The 25,448-nt window shown below is 43.4% G+C and overlaps 2 protein-coding genes across 2 annotated transcripts; one reads left to right on the top strand and one right to left on the bottom strand.

Annotated features, from left to right (window-relative positions):
- Positions 1-941: 941 nt before the first annotated feature.
- Positions 942-1,704, top strand: LOC123471270 (phosphopantothenoylcysteine decarboxylase-like). Its single transcript, XM_045172400.1, is given in 3 exon segments — positions 942-1,367; positions 1,420-1,477; positions 1,480-1,704. Coding segments are annotated over 3 exon segments (543 nt in total). The 5' UTR covers positions 942-1,082; the 3' UTR covers positions 1,680-1,704.
- A 314-nt stretch (positions 1,705-2,018) lies between these two features.
- On the bottom strand, positions 2,019-24,539 carry LOC123469669 (pleckstrin homology domain-containing family H member 2-like). Its single transcript, XM_045168848.1, is given in 22 exon segments — positions 2,019-2,872; positions 2,946-3,179; positions 3,268-3,397; positions 3,466-3,845; positions 3,935-4,090; positions 4,158-4,568; positions 5,114-5,329; positions 5,401-5,513; positions 5,585-5,876; positions 5,937-6,263; positions 6,331-6,572; positions 6,662-6,743; positions 6,837-7,247; positions 7,303-8,070; positions 8,274-8,408; positions 9,783-10,007; positions 12,664-12,726; positions 22,654-22,763; positions 22,766-22,948; positions 23,306-23,548; positions 23,551-23,582; positions 24,223-24,539. Coding segments are annotated over 22 exon segments (5,283 nt in total). The 5' UTR covers positions 24,456-24,539; the 3' UTR covers positions 2,019-2,575.
- Positions 24,540-25,448: the final 909 nt, after the last annotated feature.

Here is a 25,448-nt window from a genome sequence, read left to right as displayed (position 1 = left end):
TGTTTTAATAAAAAACTATAAGGCCCATTGAAAAATCAGCTTGATTTTCGTGATTTTCATTCAATTCTGAATCGAAATCATGTATACCAAGCAAAATTTGAAATTTGGCCAAAAATTAAAAAGTGGGAAGGGTAGAAGACTATAAAAAATTGGGCAAATGTTTCGTTCATTGAATTCTTTCACGGAAATTCTAACTTCACTTGTAGCGGACAAACTAAACTACCCCAATTTGGTTGTGAAGAACACAGGATAGTCTTCATGACTAACATCATCATCGATTTCATGTGCACTAGAATAAAGTGCATTGTCAAAGAAAATAGACTCCAAATAACAGAAAACAAGATGGTGAAAGGAAAGTCAACGCGGAAAGCAAAAAAACTTTCATTAATTAACTAATTATTAATGTAACATTTGATTTTAAATATTGCGTATTATTCAAGAAACACTAACATACTACAGCGAAAAAAATTTTATTGCATTTTTATGTCCTTTTTCTCATTTATTCGCTTCGTTTCCCATACACCCTACTGAAAAACTTCCTCTCTACCTCATTGTGCTGCCAACTGTTGGCGGCTTCCACTCCCCGGACAACTGTGGGTTAGAGCGCGGGATAGAACTGCTTTCTCCTCTATACTCCTCCCAGCGTACGCCATGCCCCTAGCGGTAAGCCCTAGCATCGCTAACTGGATTTCTCTCGGCCTAATGGCGATGATATGGGGTCTTTACTCTTTAGCATTTACTTCGGTGTCTTTCTAAAGGAGCAACCCATATAAGTGCCCGTTCTCCGTTGTCCTTGCTTGCTTAGTAAGTCTTGAAATGGCCTCTAACACCTTCGGCCAAAAAAATTTTAACCCCGCTCCACCTGTAAAAGGCAGCTTTCCTCTTGACCATGAGGGCGAGTGCAAACGGTTTATGTTACGTTATATGATTTGCCTTAGAGAAAATAATAATCAAAACAGCAAGTGCCGTGAAGTGTCAAAAGATTACCTAGACTGTCGTATGCAAAAACAGTTAATGGTTAAGGAAGACTGGGCCAAACTTGGATTTGGTGATTTAGTTAGTGAGAACAAAAACCAATAGCCATGAGAGTACTAATCGGTTGCACAGGAAGTGTGGCTACAATCAAAGTAAATGAATTAGTGGATCAGCTGAAGACCAATAACTTTGAAGTACAGACCATTGCAACCAAGTCTGCGCAACATTTTCTTAAGGCAGACACAATAGATTGCAAAGTTTGGAGTGACGAAGATGAGTGGGATGTTTGGAAAGATAGAGGTGACCCTGTCCTGCATATTGAACTTAGAAGATGGGCTGATATTTTTATTATAGCACCCTTAGATGCCAACAGCCTTGCAAAAATTGCTCAAGTAAGATTTGTTATTATGTTATTAAAATCCTAATTATAGTGATCATATACAGGGTATATGTGACAACCTCCTCACTTGTACGGTTCGAGCATGGGACTTAGCAAAGCCTCTGCTTTTTGCCCAGCAATGAACACACACATGTGGAATCACCCACTTACAGCAGAGCACATAAACAAGCTGAAAGCATTTGGCTACATCGAGATACCTTGCATATCTAAAACTTTAATCTGTGGTGATTCAGGAACAGGTGCCATGGCAGAAATTAAAACAATAGTCGACCAAGTTGTAAATCTTTCCAAAGGAAAAGTTTGAAAATAAACTATGTCAATGTTCAAAACATTTGTTATGGTGTTTCGGTCAGACAGGTATTGGAAGATAAACAAGATTTACCTGTTGAAAAAGGTTGAGAAGCGTTTCACTGCACTTGAGAACAAAAGGAACCACTATTGAAAGCAGTTGGGAATTACAAAATTTATAATTGTCGATGTATTACAAGCTTTTTTCTTGACTGTGTCTCTTAAGCTTTCACTTTTTCACGAAAGGGTTTTGGTGATTTGGAAATTTTAGCGAATGCTTTCAGTACTAAAGAGTACGTTTCGTGAGGCTGGAAATCTGAAACTATAATGAGGTATACCTAAAGGGAAGGTATGCTAGATTTAACGTAGATATTTATTGCCTTTGAGGAAAATAAAATACGTACACATACGAAACACGCACACAGCTTTTAAATGTTATATATACGATGAAGACCTGTCGGATAGAGTAGCAGACTAGAAGATATACACATACACACGAGATAAAGTACCATTCGCCGGACAATTTTTGTTGCCTACCGTTTCTCTATTTTTGCCATTAAAAATTAGAGAAAAGGCATAAACACCGTACTTCATTGAACACGTAACGGTCAGCAACGAACCCAATTACACTCACAAGGCTTGAAATCTAAATAAGCAGAGACAATAATGGCCACGGGAAAAGCGGATGAAAATGTTGTGAAGTCGAGGTGCAGAATTTCCTTAAAAAACGGGGTTGTGGAAGACTAATCTTTTCCTGCCCCTTCTGCTTTCGCCAAACAGCTCCTCTAACAAAGGCACACGGGAAGAACCATTGTTTTAGTCTTCCTCTTCATTCGCACCATACATAGCCGTATATCAGCTGACGAACTCGGCACAGTCAAAGAGGTGACAACAAGTATCGTTTGTCAGTTGTCAGCTGTCTGTTGTAATCCGTCGCTTATTGCCTGCCTCTTCGTGGTAGAGATGCTGGTGGTGATGGTGATGTTGCATCTTGCTCTCCATCTCAGGAGTAGCGCGAAGAATATCTGGTTCAACGCTGGCTTGCATTCGGTGACTCAAAGAACCGCTTCGATCACTGTCTCGCTCTTTAGTTTTACTCCGGCCGGAGCGACGAGAATCGAGCCGGGACAACGAAGCATTTGGTGTGCTGGGTAACACGCAACCAAGAGCGTTCATGTAGTCAGCTATTAGCAGTGTCAGTTCCAATATCTATTGCATTGCCAAGAAGATCTGCTGTGAAATGGCTGTTTTCAGATTGTGAATTGGAAAGACTTAACCGTACCTTGGGTTTCGGGAGCGCAAATAGCATCTTTTGTGTCCCAGGCCCTTGAATATCGCAATTGTTGACAACAACCATGAGATCATCCTGACAGCCTCCGAAGGTGACTACGGCAGAATATGGAACACGGGCCACGGATTGCATCGACGTCACGTCTAAGAGTGTGATTGTCTCTTCATTGATAGCCAGCCAAACGGATGCTCCTTCCAAGTCTGAATTGCCTCCACCGGCATTAACCTTAAAACAACGAAAAAGGAGACAAATTACTTGATTGTGAAATCCTTAAACAAAAGAAAATATCAAGTGACCAAGATGATAGCTATACCTTGGCGTGGAAGAGGGCAGCTCCGAAGAAAGGCCACTTCCGTGTACAAGTCAAATAAATTCGCACACAATCGGCTATGCTTCTTCCTTTCAGCGCAGTCCACTTATCCGTTATCGCATCCGCCATTTCCCTAAATCGACGAACATATTGCCAAGGTTAGTAACAAATCGCGGCCACTTCAATGACGTAATAGCGTACTTTAACTCTTCTTGCGAGATTCCGTCCTTGTAACGCCTTGGAATGAAGCGCTCCAGAGCTTGCATAGCTCCTTGATGCAGATGACCGGAACTTCCTCCACTTCCACGGCCTCTTTCGGCATTGTAATCGCCACCGTCTATCTGTGACATGATGGCCGCTAATTCAATGGCCAACTCTTTGGTCAGGGGAAATCTGTTGTCTGATATTCGCTGCGCTGTCTGATAGCAATGCAGCAGTCTTTCACGTTCTGTCTCGCCTTTGAGATTGCTGCGCCAAAAGAGGCGGTGGCGATATGTGAGTCGAATGACTTTGGTGTTTTGGAACTTTCCCAAGCCCTTTTCACGTAGAGCCGTTTCCCATTTGGATATAATGTCGCAAAGCTATAAGAATGAGCAACAAGGAATAAAAACAAAACAAAACAAAAAAACTATTAAATTGCATAATCGTTCGCCAGGATATATCGTCGTACCTTAGCTTTTGGTTCTAACCAATGCTCTTCATCCTTTTCTATTGGGTCGTCGCTAAATAAAGCAAAACCAGACTGGCTCACGTCTCGGCAACCAATTTCACGATTGAGTGTCACCAGGAACTCCTCGACTGTCGTTGAACCATCAAAACCAACCACCTTAGGAACACAAAATGTAAATAAAGGCATTGTTGCTAAATAAAGAAATTATGAGCTGAATCCCTACCTGATAAGTCCCGTTGAGAAAATGGACGGGAATGGCGTGTGGCAGCGAATGGTGATACGGATTTTTGAGCAAGATGGAAAGCACTTCCATCCGCGACGGTTTGGCTTCTCGTGGGCCCATCTGAAGGGTTCGCTCTAAGGCCCGTTGGCAATACGAGGCGTATTTTCCCATCTCCGTCTTCGTGTCGGCGTTGCGTTTTAAATGCAATCGAAGGTACCAGAGGAGCTTGTTGTTGCGAGGGGCGAACAGGGAAACGGTTAACGCTAGCAATTGCCAGCCTTGAACGAAAGTGAAAGGTGCGCTGGCAGCTTTGCTGTCTGGCGATGATGAGGAACCACTCGAAATCGAACCAGAATGATGTAGATGATGCGAGCCCGACGCCGAAGATGGCGGTAAAGCAGTGGACAGTTTCTGAAAAAGGAAAACTCATTCATTAGAATAACTGAACGACAAGGGTGACTAAGTGACGAGACAATTAAAGCATAAACATCGCATCTGCATCGTGAATAGGAAAACCATAAGAAAAAAGTCAAATAGCCAAATGGAACAGTCGAAAGCCGATGCTGAACAAGTGCGCAAATGAGAACAATTTTGGTAACCAAATGCGAACCAATCGAAGCCAAGACAAAGTAAATAATAATAATAAAGTTTCCTTTAGTAAGAAATGCCTACGTATTGGTCTTTTCCTATTTCTATTCTATAATTCTCGTTTTAGGCACAACACTGTAGCGTAACTGTAAATTGCAGAGTCTCGCGCAAATCGAATCAAAAACTTGGCCAGAGATAGACGTAAAATCATGCAAAAAACCTCGCTGGGAACGTTTCGGCTGGTGGGCGATATTGATTGAACAGATCATAAATTTTCAACAAAAAATTGCAAAAAAAGCTCAAGCACCACTTACATGAGTGGATTGTTTGGCGGGTTTCGAGATTTTGTGCAGCGCCGAGCGATTTACCTGCCCTCCGACCCACTTGCTACCGACGCCAGCCACGCCAACTACAGGCTGCTGACTCTGTGGCTGGACACGCGACGTCTGCTTAATCAACGCGCAAATCAACTCGGGTTGCAACTCCAGTAAACATAGACATTGATGGAGAGCATTCTGAGCCAGCACGACATGGTAATCGATGCCGGCCGAGTCCAGTAATGCCGATGTAAACAACTGAATAGCCTGAAAAATAAAAACATTACACCGTTAATTTGAAAAAATCCTCTTATTTCGCTGGACAAGCCAACTCATACTTTGAACAATTTTATGGCTTCATTATGTAAACTCTCCGATGGCAGAGTTGTCAGAGGCGAAGTGATGCTGTCCTTGGAGTGGATTAGCAACGGATTCCGCCACAAATTGCAATCTAAAAGAGCAGAATAACAACTGTCGTTAGAAGGCCGTCAAAAATGCGGAAGCGAGCGATTTAAGACGTACTTGGATCTCCATCCGTTTCCATCAGCTTCTGAATCATTTGCTCGTACTGAGTTCCACTGTGAGCTCCGCCACCCGAGACGATCGTTAACTGGTAGAGCCAAGCGTCTTTTTCTTGTTTATTAGCTAGAAGTAAATACGTTGGATCTTCGTGAGGCGGAAAGATGCCCACCGTTAAATTGGCTGATCTCGCCGTTGCCATTGAATTGCATTCAACATCTTCACTGTCAGAGTCGGAAACGTGTTCAAGCTCTTCGACGCGAGCATCTCGCATGTTAATCTGACCCTGCGGTACCTAAGACATCAAATGGCTCATATAGTGTCACGCTTCGTGTGCGGTTTATGAATCATTTACCTGATCGTTGGGTGCTTTGAAGTAAAGGAAAGTTTTGCCAACTAGCATGCACCAACAGCGTTTCGAATGGCCGTGTTTCACTTTGACAATCCATCCCTCCAGCGTCGGTTTTTGGTCTTCCCGTCCCAAAAGGAGACGGGTCGTATTACGACGAACCACGTTCTGCAAGATGCGTACCCATTCGTCGACGGTGCTGCTTGAGTCAGCCGTTAAGTAGTGCGTCTTCTTTGAAGTGGAGATCTCGAACGTGGCCGCCCCGTCTGCTCGCCATACTCGGCAGCTATCATCTAGCGAAATTTGACCCTGGGGCTTCCTACCGAGATCACTCTAAAGGGAAGCAAAAATTCACGTTTACTATGCAGCTCCACGAATGCGTGCAGCGGTACTAACGAACCTGGGATTTCCAGTATGAAAGAGTTCCGTTCTTCAGGACGAACCAGCGCTTCCGCCATGTTTTCAGTTTGCCACTGAGTTTCGTCAAATAGCCACTTTTCTCCAGCTCGTCGCTATGCCTTTCAAGTGTAGAGATTCGCAACATGGCTACTGACTGCGCCACTATCGCTGCCTCCGCTTCAGGCCCGTTGTCGTCGGGTGGGAGGGCATAGTCATCAGAAATGGCCGATTCATTGCAGTTGTCTATGGGCGAAAAAAAGAAAAAGAAAAAACAAGTTAAAAACGTGTCATTATGAATACAAATGTAAGGCAAAATGGAAGTTTCCTCTTACCCCGAACATCCGCATGGTCTTCGCCGTCTGAGGAGTCTGATGAATCTCCACTGAAGGGCACTGATCGAATTTGGCTGGCCCTCTATAACAAACAAGACTTCTCATTAATAACGCGCTCTCGGAAGCCAAACGGACAGACTTCAAAAGGGGAAGCTAAAATAGCTTGGTAACTTACACCTTTGACGGTGGCATAAACAGGGATGCTGATGTCATGGTAGCCAACACTACCCGTGTTCGATAATCGGTGGGTAAGTGCCCTTGATTGTTGATTATGGTTGGGATGAATTTGGTGGATTTGAAGTGGAATTGTGGAGGGTGGCTGTTCCGACACGCTAAATCCTTCAGCAGCTGCCTGGTAAATCCTCGATTCCCACGAAGGAAACCTATGCAACGGCGGTGTGGGCGGTTTGCTGTCGTCGTGATAATCATCGCCCACGCTGCCCACCAAACTGCCCGGGTGAGAAATTGAGTGGCGTGCCGTCGACATGGGGATAGCTGCCGATCCGTTCCAAGGTACTCGCTCTTTACTGGGAGTGTAAATCTCGGCATAGTCGTGCACTTCGCTGGATATGAGCTTAGTACGAACCTACGGTACAATAGACCAATTATGTGACCCCACGCAAAATGGATGAACTGAATACTTTAAGACTTCGCGGAGGTTTCGGGACATCGTAATCGGAGTGCTCGGATGCAGCGGCCGTCATGGAAGCAATTGCTTGGTCGATGGCTTGGCCGAGTTCACCCAAAGCTGTGGTAGCACCATTCTCATATGTGTCGGCGTCTGACAAGCCAGACAAGGTGCCTGCACTAGGGCAGTTGCCCTTTGCCATCAGGGCCACTCCACCACTGCCACTATGGTCACTAACATTGCCATCATTAACGCTGTTATCGCTATCCTTTCGTGGAACTCTGGTCCGAGGAGGCGGGATAGGTTTCTTGCCGATCGATCCGCTGTTATGGCTGCATGCATGATCATCATTGAGGCCCCCAGATATGGGGCTCTTGGGACTGAGACTAAGCGGCGTCTCCATGTCGACCGATCCTGAATCAACTCGCGAATCGCGAACTGTGCGCGTCAAACCGGAGAGGGAGAGTCGATTCCCATCCGGGAACCTCTGCTGCATCATCGAGTTGACTGGACCCGAGAGACCCAAGCCTCCGCCTCCACCTCCATACGATGATGTCATAGAGCTCGTCATACAACCGCTGCCGGATGCGCATCTCTGTTGGCGCTTCTTCGACAAATCTACTTCCGCGTACAACGCATCCAGCTGTGATGTAGCATCACAGGGTGAGATGACACTACCACTTCCGCGTCCTTTCCCTCCTTCTGTCGCATTTCCTCCGCCAACGCGACATAAGCTGTCATCGCTGCCTGGCTGATCTTCTAAGCTTCCACGCGAAGAATCCTAGCAAAATAAAAAAAAATAAATAAATAAATAAAAAATTCGATAAAATAAACTAAAAGGGACATCCATAAAGATTAGGAGTGCTGAAGACAGCTGGAAGACTAATGCGAAAAAAAGGGTGAAGGAAAAAAAAGAAAAAGAGAATAGGATGGACGGCAAGACGAACAAAAGAAAAACATGGGAAAGACGTGATCGATTTGTACCTCGGTACTGGCCCGATGATTCTTGGAATTGGATGAATTGGTTTGCGACAACTGTCGCAGGCGGCTGCGGAGCAATTCCAACTGCTCATTACATTTTTGATTTTGTTCACGTAGATGTTGATTCTGTTCCTCGAGCTGTCATGTATAAAAGAAAAACGTAATAAATAAATAAATAAAAAAATAAATAATGATGGCGTGGCCTTTAGAAAGTCTCGTTAACGACGGCATTACAACAACTCCTCGGGACAAAAGAAACGGGCGCACTGAGTCACTGCCACACTATTCCATAATACACGTTTGTGGAACGAGATCGGCTTTCCACAGGATCGCTTGTTGGTTGTAACGGCTCTATCGGCTTCATTAACCGTATCAGCACTGCCTTCTTGGTAGATTACATTTCTGCGGGTCATTAGTGGAGGCGGAGGCCCTTATCGATATAAGTCCGACCTGACGGTCCCACTCGCTTTTCCTATCTCACTGGGGCATCTACTTCGAGCGATAATTGGGTAATAACGTCAAGTCCGCAGACGAGTAACTGATGATGAGAGAGGCGCGGCATTTCATAACCCATCATTAATTTCATAGCGCATTTTTCTTTGCAGACCGGGGAGCTAGAAAATAAAACTGTTCACATCCACCTACTTTACAATTACCTTTTTCTGTCTTAATGATTCAAATCGAGGTTTAAAACAGTCGCTCCAAGCTGCTAGCACTATCCAAAAAAAAACGTAGATTGCACACTGGAATGCTTGTGAGAACGCAGGCCGCGTGCGCCCACGGTCATGTTTGCGAGACTATCGATCCTGTTTTGGCCAAAGTTGGAAAAATATGTGTATACCAGACAACACGGAAGCTGCGTGTTTCAAACGGCTCAATTGCCCTCCCGTTTCGAGTTTACCGTTTCCAGTTGGACTCGCTCCACAATTGCCGCTCGAGCACAACGACACAAAACGTTGAAAGCGACAACCGAGTTTAATAGATCATAAAAGTTGGTCTTCACTCTACGTGATTGGATTCCGCAACATACTTGGCTGAGTTGAACATCCATGAAAAACGCTTAATCCCATACAGGACGGAGAGCAAAAATACAGTTTGTGGCAAGGCTTTCATCGTCAATTCTCTTGACGATCGTTCCAATATATTCATCTGCTCTTCTATTTCAATTGATTTGTATGACGGTAGTGGCTCCGTCGTCTTTCTACTTTTTGTTGTTCTTGTCCTTTAAAGTTAAGTTTTAGTTGCAAGTTTTGCAACCCCCTTCCGCATCGCAAGTTTCGTAAAAAGGAAATGGCAGCTGTTTGAATTTGAGATCAAAACGGCCGTTTCATCGCTACTGGTTCGGCGATTCCAGTTAGAACTGGGGGTAGCACGCGATGGCCATTTATTTTGTGGCTGATCCTGGACTTTCTTCACCTTTTTGCTTGCCTCTATTTCGGCCAAATGACGACGTTTAGATTTCCTACGAAGACGTTTACACGCAAAAGAACATTCTTCTAGTGAGTTTCTTACGTCTTTCAGCTTATTGGTGACCCATTCCTTGATTTTCGCGGCTTTGGCTTCGACTTGTTTGGCATCGTTGAGTCTCATTTTGCGCTGTTCATCCACTTGATCTTCGAGCCGGTTGATGACGTCCCTCTCTTTGACTGACGTCTGATGAACTCCCGGTGATCCTGTTGTGCTCTCCGACAATGGATTCCACGGTGAATCGGCCAGCTGTTGCTCCATGATTCTTAGCTAAACCAATAACATAAAAAAACCAAAACAAAAAACAAACAAACAAGAAAGCAGTTAGATCTTTTGCCATTCGTTTAGTCTCATAAAAAAGAAACAACAACGTAGAAGTATTAGAGATGAACGTATCGGCAGTCACCACCATGTGACACCATATTTTGAGCAATCATTCGAGATACTTTGCCTTATCTGTATCAAGCCAGTGCTATGAGTGTCGAGTGCAGCAGCTGGGATGATAAACGATCCAAATCGCATTAAGTCAGCCATACTTCCCATCGTATCCACCACGTCTTTTATTTATCAACATTTTTCATCCTGATTACGCGGGGAAAAAACTCCATCTCTCGAGGATTTTTTATTTCTTCCATTGTAACACGGCCCGGATATTAACTGGATTGGATTAGTTTCAGATGATTCGTTCTGCGCAAGAGAGTCGCCGGGACAATAAGTGAGGGCGGTGCCAATGGATAATAATAACAATATTACAGCCCAAATATCATCTCCAAACTGAATAAGATCTAAATCTTATTGGTTCCGGCTTGATGCGACAAGAAACAAATATCACGCGACAAGGCCATCAAGTGTCTCCTTTTATCGGACTTTCTGGGACCAAACCCTCCGCATGCCGGACCTTTGAATTAAAATCAATAACCAAATTTCACGATGGGATTCGGCATAATCAAACGTGAAACCTCAGTGGCATGGCTCTACTGGACAGTAATAAAAACTATCGGTTTCCTGTGACGAGGGATCCTCGCTTGGAGTCAAACAAAAGATTTGCTCCTATCTGAAAAGCAAGTCGAATGTTGTTGTCACACATCCCTTGTTTGTTTGCTTGGTACTTTGTAACGGTGAAACTTTCACCGGATTTGGCAGCTTTAAGTTGTATTTGTGGGCGCGGCGGAGGAGTTCCATATCCCCCCGAACGTGCGGAAGGCCATGAAATGACCGGTTTAAAATAGAATTTACGACGACGCAAATCGCCATTAATCTTAAGGAAACTTCTTTTTTCTATTTATTTTTTTTTTAAGGAGAAGTAGGGGGTTTGACAAGGAGGGAGCAGTTCACTCGGTGAGTCATTCCGGAAGAATAATTCCGGCGACAAATACTGCCACTAGGATTGGTAGACAGAAAAAAATAGAAATAAAAAGGAAATTCATCAAGCCCACGGATTCTCACTATGTGTACACACCCTGTGGTATCGATCGTGTATGTAACAGTACCGAGCAGAATAGCAGCAAAGAGAAGAGGGAAATAGAAAGAAAAGAGAAAAAAGGAGGGGATAAAGAGGGTGAGTGGATCGAATCAAACTACTTTCTCTTCACCCTCATCCCTTGCGTCTCTACTTCGGTTCTGCTCGACAACATCTCCGACAATCCGGAAGAAAGACACACAGCGACAAATACTCACACACATGCACTTGGATTAATTTTTTTTTTATATATAAAAAAGAAAACAAAACAAAAAATACGAAACAAATAATGGGGTTCAATAGCAACTTAAGTTCCTAGCTATTCTCTTACCGTTTCATAAGGTGAACTGGTAAATTGTCCCTGCTCGAGTGCTACGTCGATATGAAAGAGATGCACACAACACCACGATGTCGCACAATCGTTTCGAGGAATCCAGATACTCTTTTAACACAACTCCATAAGGGCCTCTTCCTCTCTAAATGTACAGCGTCGACGACGGTCTCAGACGGAACTGAGACACACGCTACAAGACACGGCGGATAGACACCGCGTGCACCACCAGCAACGAAAAAAAAGCTAGAGGGGGTTGGCCGAGACAGGCGCGTTGCGAGTGCTTAAAATGGTTCACCCCTAGCGCGCCCGTGTTGAAAATCAATGGACGTCAGAGCAAGTTAAGAGGGTTGGTGGTTGCTAGCCAATGTCACCATTTGCTGCTTTCTATTCTGTCCAACTCAAAAATGTACATTGAAATTTCGACTGGCAATCATTCGCATTTAGAAATGGACATTGAGTGCATTGAAATAGGTGGTAGCCGCTTGTCTACTAATTGGCACTTTCGTTTGAGAACACGCTTCGAGATATCGGTAACCCATCGGAATAAATAAATGAACGGAAAGCCAAAGAGAAAACTCTTTCGATCGATGTCTGTCTCCACGCGATTGAAAGTGAGCAAAAATTGAAATCAGGCGAAATGTATGTGAAATTATTAGATGGCATTTTTATGCGTAACTGTAAGCCAGAAGAGAAAAAAAAGAGATGGTTATTTGATGCCGCAGACGTCGACATCGTTTAGGACCTGAACAGTTACGAAGAAATGCAATCTCTTTCAACCAACTTTGTTCCCCCCATAGTGACGTCAGTTGACGCTTCGATGGTGTCGCATAGTTCCATATGAAAAAAAAAAAAAAAAAAAAAACGGGGCAATATCAAACGAATCTAGCGCAAATTCACCAGATATTGGCTGCCAGCGGAGACGAACGAAAAGAAAATTCCCTTTGCTCGACTACAAAAGAATTGGAAAAAAAAATAAATAAATAAAATAAAGCGGACCGCCTGGATGCCGAGTGAATGTTGTTTGAATACGATTGATCGTGAATGCTCTCTTTTTCCCTTGATTGATTTCGGGAGACGACATCATATCCAAACAATACCGAGTTTTACCAACACAAAGACGATACAAATCTTACCTTTTCTTCTGCAATCTCAGCCCGGGTTTCCGCTCCGACGACGCGCGCCTCCATTTCCGCCAACTTTATGAACATGAAAGTAACAAACAAGAATTTCAATAAATACGAGACGACAAAGCATTTCCACACACATACACACACAAAAATGGCACTTTTGGTAGAAATCAGAAAGACAAAAATTCAATGACAAACTTAAATAGTTATCCCGTTATCAATGTATATGTATATACATTTTGTTTTTCATCAGAAACAGAAGACAGCACGTTTCATATTTCTTTGTGCCCTGATGGATTTGTGGAATAACAAGCCCTCCTATCGTTTTTTTCTTCTTTCGTCTAGAAGCCTACGTTGAAACAAATCTCTTCTCTCTTTTGCCCCAACACACAAACTCGTCACCCCATCTCCACCCTTCCCCTAGCCACGCATCTCTAGAAGCGGATGGAAAACCATCGATCCGTGCATTACTGGATGGAAAAACGTAGGTCCGTAAGGCGAGGGTGCGCCTGTTTGAAAACGCCAGAGAGGATTGAAGCACTTCTTTTGATGCCAGAGTGCGGTGGGTAGTAGCTATGTAGGTGGCGTCACCATGGCAAAAGCCTCTGAACTTCCGAACGAGGGAGGAGAGGAGGGAGTTCCCTGACGGATGACTCATCGGCAACACGCGTATTGAGTCATTCAAGAGGGGGAAAAAAATTGTATAAACATGAGTCGATCAATAATCCATCATTTTAAAAATAACCAGTCAACAATATTCGATAAACTTCGAGCGAATGACAATGTCCCAGACTATTTTGCTACATGCCAAAATAGGACGATTGCATTTTCCAGCCTAGAAACTGAATAAATTACAGTTACAAGGTTCGAGAAAATCTAGCGAACATGACATTTTCCAACCAATAAAGCATGGAAAAGAATGGCATAAAAAAAAAAAATTGTATGAATTTAACCAAAGAGGCCAATCAATAAAAGTGGGCGATTCTGAGCATGAAACTTGCGAAAACATCCCAACGCCATCTACTGTCGAGTTTGTAAACGAAAGCCCAATCTTTTTTTTTCTCCACTACAATTCCCGCCGCTAGATGGATTTTGATGACCGGCGAAAACGCAAAAAATAAAAATAAACGACTACGCAATGCTTTTTTTTCTTTCGCTTACTTTCTTCGATCGTTGCAGTAACGAGTTTAATAAATCATAAGCTGTTGACTTAAAACGCATTTTGACGCCATCTTTTACCGTAAACAAAATCATAATAAATGAAGATTACGGAGCGTCTAAATCGTCATTGCACGCTTCAGTCCATATGATCCCCTTCGTTTTTCCTTTCATATTTTTTCGTTTGAGCACTCTGTGTGTTTACAGACGAGAATCGCTCTAAATACATTCCTTTGTCAAGGCCGATGATGACACGAGTAAATAGATGGGGCACGCGTGGGCGTTCGTTGTGAAGGGAATTGCCAGTTATTTGACGCGCTGAGTGCCGTGCCAACTGCGTTACGGCCATACTAGTCAGTTCCTTCCGTTTTCGTTCTACCTGAATTACGGGTAGGTCATCATTAACGCCTCTCCCTCTTTTTCTTTTGTTGACTACATAAGGTTGCAGTAGGCCAACGTATGCGTGTGTGTCCTTTTTGTGCCACTTGACCGGGTTATCTTGGGCCGTAAAAAAAAAACACGCACGCACAACGAATCCTGAACGAGAGAGGCAGCAGGGGCGGCAACTGCAGAACAATAACAACAATAGCCGACCAAACTAAAAGCGACTGTGACGATGATTCCGAATACCAAGCGAACTTTCATCCGGCTTTGTTCCGACGTTATCCCAGAATGGTTGTACAATGGTGAGATTTAGAAACAAAGCAAAAAAGAAGGGGGGAAAGATTTGATGATAAACGCAAAGTGAGGACGAATGGTTTCTTTTCCTACGAATCCTAATCGCAGTTGATATTTTCAAATAGGAGAGAGCAAAGTCTCGTGGGAAAAAATGGGAAGCTTTTTTCCGTTATACAGATCCCCTTCATTGATTAGGTTTACAGTAACTGAAGAAAAACGCTGATCAATAGTCGTCCATCATCGTGTTTCTTTCGAAACGGACGAGGTAACAACGCCTGCAACACTAAACGGTATATACCTTCACCAAAATGTCCTCTATGGAATCCATTGTGTCGATATCCATATCGTTTCTGCTGCTTTATTGTAAACGTAAATTCGCCACAAGATCGATTCACTCTTTAAATCCGCTAAAAGCTGTCATTGTTCCATGGCCTTCATTCATGGCAAATCGAAGGGGCCTCGTTTCGGATCCAAATCCAATATACTAACAAATCCGTTAAGCCTCCAACTAGTAAGCACTTGAGATTCTTCTTTAGAAATCCAGTCACAGGGGGTAAGCAACGAACCGAAGAGAACAAACTTGACCACCCACTGGTCGGTCACTTTAGTAGAGCGGGATAAGATGGCAGAGGAAGGCGAACTGTTGTGAAATCGTTTTTTGTAGTTGAATACAACACAAACTTGTTTTTTGTTTGTTTGTTTGTCACTGGTGTAGCGCCCCAAGTCGAGTTGCCTACTGACTGGATCAGGCCAGCAAACCCCAGTTTTGACCCTTGCTGACAGCCATGCGCTGCGCAGCCCCTCACGTGACGCAGACACACACACACACACTCAACTTGGGACACACTTACAGAGCAGAAGGTCTGGCATAGATGAAACTGTTGAACAAACATAATCAACATTGAATTTGTTCAATCATTTCGTGGGTAACATTCATCAATTGCGGTCTGGGCTTGTCAGCTGGAGAGAATCACAAGAAGAGAGGCGGGACTCAATGACCCTTTTAAAAAACAAACTTTTGTTTCTTTTCGAGATATATATCTTTTGACTAGTCAATGCCAGGTGTCTATTCATCATCGTATTAACCGTGCAGTTTCACGTTTGGGTGCCAGGTGCGTGACGGTCACTGGTAAAAGAAAAAAACGAAAAAAGTGAGGGACGAACGAACTCACGCTGACACGCAACGTACCCAACCACATGCATACGGCTCGGGGAAAGAAAGAAAAAAACCATAAAAAAACGGGATAATGGCAAAGTCATTTGGACACGAATTTTATGGACAGCACGAGTGTCAAACGTGTGTACGCCACCAAAGTTGATTTCTCTCGTCATAACTTGTACTCGTTGTTGTTTTTATGACTGACTAAAGAGACCCATTTAGGAACATTCGAAATCTCGACAGTCTTTTACGTCTGGCTCTCGTCGTCAATAAAAACGCACAGTTTAAAATTCAGGAACCAAGTCAATAAAATAAGCGTACTCTGCAGCTGGATCCAACTCAATTACGACAAACAAAAAATGCGCATTCTTTGGTTTAAAAATAAACAGTCGCCAGTTGTGCACAGATGTGCAAGTTAGGCAAAAGGATAAGAGAAAACACGCCCATAATAGCCACCGCCCGAGCATCTCCCTCAAAAAGAAAAGAAAAAGGGAGAACACGAAGACGATCAGATTAAATCGCCTATAACATCATTTTCTATTTAATCAACTTTTTGTTGGAGGGAAGCGGTTGAGAGCTCCGAGACCAATCTCTGTGTGTATCAAGCTTCCGGTAACCCATCAACCCGGAAATCATGCCGAACTGAACCAACAGCAGACACACACACACACACAGAGACACACACAAAGGACGAGTTTGTTGGGTTTTTTTTTCTCCTTCCTATTTGATACTACACAACCGCTTCTCTTTTTTCATCTTCCCTAGCCTCTTTTAGGAATATTACATGCATTCGCTTATTTATTTATGACGATTCCGCAGTCTTTCCCTATTTTCTTCCTTTTTTCTATGGGAGAAACTGCCGGATGCCAGAACAGTTTGGCAGATCTCCCTCCGTTGCCAGGCCAAAACAACGTTAGTCAGAGACCGCCTCTTATTTATGTACATGAAACCTTTCAGTAGAGAGAAGAGTAAAAAAAAATATATATAAAAAAAAAAGAAAGAGAAAGGGAGAAGATAAGATGTGACGCAAAATGCGAGACGGCAATGACAAAATCCGATTAGCCGCCTCTTGCAACAACAAGAAAAAGGTAATCAGAGACGATAGATCCTATAGGAAACCTTGAATAGTGGAAAACGATGTTGTTGATCAGGCACATACTGTGCCACTACGAGCAAGAACTGGTTCGCTTGCTAATCGATCCGAACTACTACGATGTCTAGCCCTCCCAGCCCATCATTTTCATCGATTACGTATCGACTTTTAGGCTTCCCTTCTTCGCCCGTACCGGTGGCTGCTCTTGAATGAGAAATGATGGCCGAGGATCACGGAAAATTTCATATAAAACAGCGGCCAAGTTTTGTTCGCATGGCTGAACAACGCGTACGCCATCACATCAGTAGATCCCATAGCAAGATGATTGCGATTAAAGGGGACCAACAACAAAAAAAAGAGCCATCCAGACGGGGATGGCCTTAAACATTTCTCATTCCACAACTACAAGTTCCAATCATGTTACGGCCTTGGATTCTCATACACTGAGACAGCCGCTGAGTGTATTTGTTAATGGCCTCCGCCCACCAGAACCCATTTTGGAGACGACGCTTTCGATTATTTCTGTCTTCCCCCACATTTTATACTAAAAAAAAAAAGGCAGCTCGTGATGCGCGATCCTTTCTATGTTTGACGGTTCCCTAGTATAAATAAGATATTGGGCAACAACCAAAAAAAGCATCAAATAGGTAGCGATGGTGTTTATTTCGCTTGCATGGGATTAGAGTCTTCACGGTAACTTAACCGTCTGGCCTGGTTGAGTGACAAACACCCCTCCTCGCACTAGTAATAGCTCGAAAAACACATAGATCCTTTTGGTGGACAGTAGCTAATGGAGGGGACTGTTGGCTAGCTGTCAATAAATCCCCCTCCCCCTTTTTCCCGTTAGTTTGGTTAAGGCAGGAGCCGGAAGACACTCCATGGCACGGTGGGTGTCTCACGTGGGGCGGCAAAAGATTCTGATGTTTCTCTGCAAGAGCAGAGCTGTTTGTGTGTCACTCCGTACATTTTTTTTTTTCCTCCCTTCACATCGAACCCTGTACGAAACAAAAAAATGGGGCTAGTTGCAGCGTCTGTGTTCAGTGGGTTTCGCTCGATTCGCTTGATTGGATCACAAAGTAAGAGCAGCAAACAAGCCAAGGGATTCTCTTTGATTCTTCCCCTAAACCATCACCGTGATCCCAAAGTTCCCCTAGTTTTCCGATATCCATGTTGTTGTTGTTGTTGTTTTTTTTACAACGAACCAAAGGAATGAACTACTGTGTCCTCCCTTCTCTCTACAGACGAGTAGGGTTGTCTTCAAAAGATTCCTTTATTCTTTGTCAATGCTTAAAAAGAAGAGGATGAACTGCTGACTAAAGGTGACTCACACCCCAGAATGATCGCTATCGCCCCGTTAAAAAATAAATGGGAATACTCATCACGATGTGGAACACGGTCCATCAACTTTTTTATTTCACATATTTATTCGTCACACCCTCCCCTCCATCAGTTTATCGATCGGGCGTAGAAGATAGGGCCACCCTAGTTCTTCCCATTTTCTCTCGCCCTCCTTCTTGATAATGCAATCAAACTCTCGATCGAATTTTTTCGCTCTTCAAACATAATCCGAATTAGTATTGGGAATACGATAGAAAAGCGACTACTCAAGTGACATAACGTGACATTCTCTCGACACACAACAAGTTAAGGGACAAACTTTGACCTTTAAAAAAAAAAAAAGGACGTCAGGGAAATGGCTCGCGACTCTTTGTTATTCTTAGCTTCTTTTGTACTCCTCCCTAAACTTATAAACTCCCTTTTTTTCTCTCTGCTTTACCGGAAGGCAGAGTTGGTTGATGGCTGCTGGCTGAAACCAACTCAAATTCCATGACTACGATGTAAAGGAAGAAAAAAGGAAGAAATTGAATAGAATCTGCAAGGAATAGTTGAACGGAGGGGAGCGCTCTTGCACAGAACATTCTGCAACTCACTTCAATAGGATGCAAAGAAATAAGACAAAAGAAGCTTTTATGAAAGGCTGGAGGAGCGAAACAAAGAGAAAGATGACTGCAACTGTTAAGAGCAAACTACTTATTGGAGTGTTGAATCGTTTTGCTGCTTTCTTCTTCATTTTTATCCGAATATCGGTTGGCGGATAATTTCCCCAACGCACGTCAGGCATTTAATGAAAGCGCACTTTTCATTTCGCAGATATCAACCAAAAATGTAATTTGTAAAGCTTTTCAAAAGAACTAATTAACTCTATGGATCCCAATTTGCTCATCAATTAATTATGCAATAAGAGCCGGCAAACTTGCAACTATCGATCGGGACGTAAATCCTTCAGATTTTCTTTTAAAAAATTGTCTAGCACTTTCTTCCATCGCAAAAATAAATTATAATAAAAACACGTCTGCAAAGAGTACGAAAGGGCACTAGAGAGGCACAGTGATGTTTATATTTATAAAAAAAAGAGGAGGGGGATACGAGGAGAATAATGAACACACACACAAACAACAGGGGAACTTCATTCCGGGTAAGAGTCATTCGCATGGACGGAATCCCCTTGCGCAGCCACCATTTCGGTTAATTGCACAGACACACACACAGCCCGACGTGCTGTGTGTCCCTCTGTTCTTATCTGCGTCTGTTCTTCATCCACTCGGTTTGGTTTGGATGGGTGGACGCTGAAACGGAGATGTCTCTACCCGCCCCTAAACATACACGCACTAAATTTTGGGGAGGGAAATTGGCTCTGTGCGGATTGAGTGGCGGCGTGGATGTAAGATGAGCACAATTGCATCGCGCGGTGGAAGAAAAACGGGAGAACGAGGAATGAGATTTTGGAATGAAAACGATGACACACCCAGCGTTTCAATTAAGAAGGGGAAAGTGTTTCCTTGTATCATTTTGACGCGATTTTCTGTTATTGACGTGGAAGCAAAAAAATAAAATACATTAAGAGAGACCACGCATCCCCTTTCTCACCCCTCACAATCGCACAAAGAAAGATGACAATCTAAATCATTTTCTATGGACTTTCCAAAGAGGAACGGACTGAGTGCCATTAACAATTCAATTAAGAATGGATGGAAAATACGTCAATACTCCTTTCTCTCAAGCGCTTCAAATATTCATCATGCAACATTGCCAGGACGCATCTGGTTGCCAGCCAGTTTTCCCCCCAACTCTTTTGAATGTCACAAATAAAAGAAGGAAAAAAAAAAAATAGCTGTAAGGTAACATAACCTAACAGCGATTCTTTTTTTCTTATTCCCTCGGAGCATTGTTAAGCAAGTTAAAAATCCTCTTTGATCCTGCCTACTCCCCCACAAGCAGAAGAAAAAATATATAAAAATAAAACATTCAACAATGAAAAAGAACGGAGTATAAAATAAAAAAAAAAAAAAAAAAAAAAAACTGAAATGGCGGATTCGATCCTCAGTTTCTTGTTTACTACTTCCAAAAAAGCGGAGAGCGTGAGTGGCAGTCTCGCGTGTTTGACTTTGGGTGGGAGGATCACAGGACGCACGCGCTCAATTGGGAGTGGGCGACGAACCGTTGGATCCTTCCGGCTACTGTTCACCCATCCCTTGAGATCGCAAAGCTAGAGTTTCCAAAAAAAAAAAAAAAAAAACCTTCTCAAAAAACTTCCGTGCACACTATCCAATTTTTTTCTTCTTTCACGTTGCCTACCCCTCCATCTTTTCTGGTAGATCCAGAAGAGGATTGCACCAAGAAATTGCCATTCCCCCATGAAAAGCTATAATGGGGCGGATTGCGCACCATGACAACAATGGCTGGCTCATAAATCGACCTCGAAAACAGAGCAACAACAAAAAAAAAAAAAAAAAAAAAAGAGGAAAAATCCAGAGCCATTTTTTCCTTTATAAGATGTCCCGAAGAGAATGGGAAACGCTCCGAGAACTGCTGATTAAATACAAGTAGAACTAAAAAGGGGGCGAGCGGAAAGAAATGAGAACAATTCATCTCGAACCCCAAACGTTCACAAACGAGCGGATCGGAAATTCCATGCTTTGCCCTATCCAGGGGAGTTTTGGAATGCCATGACAGTTTTAGATCCACTAACATCCTCGCCCCAAACGTTCATTCAGACAAAATTTCAAAAAAAAAAACTGTTTCCTTTTTTTTTTTTGTTTTTGTCTCAAATATCTGCTGGACGAATGTCGAATGACATTTTGTTCCTTCAAGAGAAGATGACGGATGTAGACGGAGATCGATGAAAAGAGCCTCTTCACACTCGACGCTCCAGTCCTGGGTATGTTTATTGATTCGCTTCTGTCTCCATGGCTCTCTCTCTCTCTCCGCTTGTGTCTGTGTGTGCGTTCCATTTTCTTTTACGCATTGAACAACACGGGAGAGCCAAGTGCTACGACACAACCGACGCAACTTCATCCACCATGTCTGCTTAATTGGACGCCACCCTTTCACCGACCTCACAACGCCATCATCCTTTTACATACCAAGAGAACAGGTCACTCAAGTACATCTTTTTTCCTTTTAATGTTTTAAAACGAAATTAAAGTTTGAAAATAGCGATAAGCAGCCAAGAGTCGTAAAGTGGATCAAAAGGACCATCGAAATCGCTCCGCCATATTCATTTCAGTCTGACTTGCTGACGTACCAATCACATTTTTTTTCTATGCCAACACAAAAGCGGAGTAGTTCTGTCAAGTGGGAACGAATCACGATGAAAAGGAGGAAAAGGGAGAAAAATCTGAAAGCGACAGGATTGGACGTCCGGTCAAATTTATTTGGTATTCCGGGTAGCTGGGACAATCAAATTTTTATGACCTATCATGCTCGTTCTCTATTCTTCCACTAAAGGAATCACGCTCCACCGATTCCCCTCCTTCCCTTCCTATCCAGCTATTTAAAAGGATACCCCAAAAGCCAGATGAGATTTAACTAACAAAACAAAATTTTCCTTTTTTTTTTGGTAGGGGGTTTATGAAAGGAATCCCTGGATCGATGGATAAAAACCTACGTCATCTGGACACAAATGCACCTGGTCTAATTCTAGACGACAAAAAAAAAGGGAAGCCAAAATGCTTTACTAGATCAAATATCATCGGTCAATGTCATCCGGGACACAATAGTGGGTTCAGATGTACGATGGATTTTCAAAGGTTGCTCACTTTTTTCTTTCCTTTCCTTCTGGCCCGAGTGTGTGGCAGGCGCAATCACATACCAAGCAACACCACACGGGATTGATCTGTCGCACTCTGCAGTCGTCCGCCTTACACGTGTTCACCGCAACAAATCACATTTCCTTCAGACTGGATATCTCATATACGCCGGCTGAGTTTTTATTCAAATATTCACGTCGCTCTCAGAAGTAAAAAGTACGATAACGACGGGGGTGTGTGTGTGTGTGAGATGGGGAATATGGAAATAAAAAATGAAAACCCAGCGCCCAATTTGTTGTCTTCTGCAACTGGCAGATACGGCACACCATTTTCATATTTTTTACTTGCGGGTTACATGAAAATGGTATAGAGAAAAAAGAGAAAACTCCGGGGCCGGCTGCAAGTGTCAGGCACCACCATGAAGTACCGAGGCAGTTTCAGCAAACATAAAGATCCATACGCACGCAGCGAGACATTTCTATTCCGTCCCTTTCTCTCCTCTTCCGAATCGTCAAAGTTACGAGCGTTGCCCCCAGCGCGAAGAATAACTTTCGCCCGTACGGCCTGCTTTCCATCATGTTCACGGAAAGTCAAAACTAGTGGAACGATATGAAAACTTTTGCAACGATAGCTCAAAGTTTTGTTTTGTTTTGTTTTCAACCAGTTTTTGTTTCGATTCACGTTATTTCATTCTTTGTTTGTTCTTTTTTACGTCGTCTGTCATTTTTGTTTTTGGAGAGACAGCATTGCACAGTGCACATCCAAGTCGCTAGATGGCACCACGTTTTCAAGAAAATGCGAATTTCTTTTCCGCTTACCTTTTCGCGTAGCAGTCCGCGGATTTTGCCGGCTTGATCTCTAAACCGCTGCAGTGACATTTCCAGTTCGAGACAGCGCTCCTCCCAATTGACTCCTGGATCGCCTCCTCCATGCTGTAGACGTACGGAAGGTAAGTCTCTTCGTCTCCGTACTGATCTTCATCGTCCATGACGCCCATCATCATGCTAGCGTGATCCTGTTCGCCATGGTGATGATAGTTGCGCGAATCCGAGAACCAGAAACCTTCGCCGCTGCTGCTGGCCGCCATCGTCGTTTCGCTATCAACTTCGCCATCTAGGAGGGAACAGACACAAAGTCAATTGATCAACGCCCCCGCTGGAATAACCGTAACGCATAACTCGAATTCGTCAACAATTCATAACTATAAATGATGGCACAACCGAGCGTGACAGTGCGCAGCAATTGTTCAGATCCATCATGATCGTCCGGCTTTATGATCAACTAGGACACAGACCCAATGACCGCCATAAATCCAACCTTCATAACTTGTCATCGAGTTACTAGCGCTAGAAGATTGGATTGCAAACGACAAGTTCGGTATTTGAACACGAATGATAAAAACTCTTGTTACCAGCGTAATTATTTTTTCTAAAAATTGAAATTTAAAAAAATATATATATATATATTCACCTTGATAGTTATGCGAATAGCGATCGTTGGTGAGTGCTCCATCTTCCATGTCGACCACTTCGACGTCACCTGCCAATTCAGACAGCGCCGTGTGCAACGAAGAGGTTTGCGATGTGATCGAGGTCCGTTGAAAGTTGTTATCCGATAGCCTCTGACGTCGATAATGATACTGGACGGAAGATGGCCGCAAGAAGCTGTTGCTATGGCTCTGGCTGCTGGATGGCCGATCCAGCGACCGTCTTTGATACTCGGCGAATTGGATGACATGTAGGACAACCTGGAAATAAAAAGCGACATGTCACAAGGTTAACTAATGGTTGGATGCCCTCTCTCTCCTGACACGAAACTCATTCCAGACTTTGTGTGCGTGCATACGCCGGCGGATGAAGATGCGGAAGGAAAGTCTTATGACAAACGACGCGTAGCTAGGGACATCATCAAGCAAAACCACTTGTCATCCTGACGATGATCCAGTCTGACATTCTTCTTCCTACCCCGAACTGTATCCAACTGGAGGAGCAGAATTCGATGCAGTCGGTTCCGCTGCTGTCTCATCGAGATAAGTGGACGAGGCCCATCCATCTTTTTTTTTTTATGTAGGGTTCCCCTGCCATCATCATCATCAACAACCGGCATAACGTATCCGAAAGCAAATCACTTGCCTTATTTTGGGAAATTAACTTTCTTTCTCCCTCCCCTCTTCAAAACTATTATATTCAAAGGCAAACCCAATAAGTCTTGAAGCGACAGATGGTTCGCGTGTCTAAGAAGGAGGGCGGCCAATTTGCATCGATATTGTTCCAGACAACTCGAACAAACAACCACGTCAGAGTCAATTTTTACCTTTTAAAAAAATTTTTTGTGGCACTTCTAAATGAATGAACACTCGAACCCCACACAGAAAAAAAAACATTTACCTCGCAGTGCCTTCGTCGTATCCGACTGGTTCAATGATGGCCGGGTAGGCAGTCAGATGAGCGTATTCTGAAGAATCACGCTGATTGTGGTAGCCTGCGTTGCGACGATCGTTGGGTGGATAAACATCTACAAGGCGGGCAATGGGATCAAAGAGTTGAGACAGACGAGCATCCGTCACTAAAGCGCCCGTACTACCGGAAGAAGTCGGTCGGAAGGGATTACGTTCGCTCATTTTCTCGCTATTTCAAAGGTCCTTTGAAAACGTCTGATGTTCGCACAAAACGATTCACTGGCCGGACAGTCTCAATGGCACATCCTGTAAGGGGAAATAACAAACACCAAACATAAAAAATAGGCAAAGATGGTTAGTGAAAGTGGTGCACGGCTCAACGTCAAAGAGAGAATAGTCATACTACACGAAGTAGAAAGTCTTCTGAAAAGATAGTGTACAAAAACACGAAAAGAAATGCACTGTCAGGCAGATGGCGTGACATGCATTTGATGGAAGGCCGACGGGCAGGCCGCCCACGGTGAATATGAAAAGTAGAGAAAAAGAATCGACGCGATCCAATGGGAGCTTCTGTCCGCCCTTCCGACTCTAAGGTCTTTCCGCTCCATCACATACTCTGTTGGTCCGGTTCTTTCTCTCTCTCTCTCTTTTTCTATCCCGCTGTGCATAGCGCACGTACGTATATACACACACATCATCCGGAGTATCAGAAGAAAAAAAGTGAATCAATAGTAGTAACTATCTATCAACAAAAGTAAACATTCAGTTCCTCACACACATATACACACACAAAGGAGATATTAAATGAAATAGGTAGATAGCATATAAAAATAGAACGCGATTCAACGCCAAACATGCGCCTTCGTGTTACGGCCAGACAGCTGGACAATAGATTTTATCGACCGAAATTGCTCCGGAAAATGTAGGACACTCAAGTGTTCCAACATACGCGAATAAAAACGAAAACTTGCTTTAGGAACAAACGCCCGATTGCGCAGTAAAAACAGGCGACAGGTGCTAACAAAACTCTGCTGTCTATCTCATTAAATTCTAAGAGATGGCGCTGATTCGCTAACTAAGCGTTGTCATATCAACCAAAGAAGAAGAAAAGAAAAAACCTCTTTGAATCGGCACGGCAACAAAAGGGAATGCCCGGTTATCCTTCAAATATCAAAGGTTGTCATGGTGACAGCATCAAAAGCTAAAAATAGGTAA

The sequence above is a fragment of the Daphnia magna genome, linkage group LG1, assembly GCF_020631705.1.
Source record: "Daphnia magna isolate NIES linkage group LG1, ASM2063170v1.1, whole genome shotgun sequence".
Lineage (NCBI taxonomy): Eukaryota > Metazoa > Arthropoda > Branchiopoda > Diplostraca > Daphniidae > Daphnia > Daphnia magna.
Note: the sequence above shows the minus strand (reverse complement) of the source record. Positions and strands in the feature narration are given on the sequence as shown.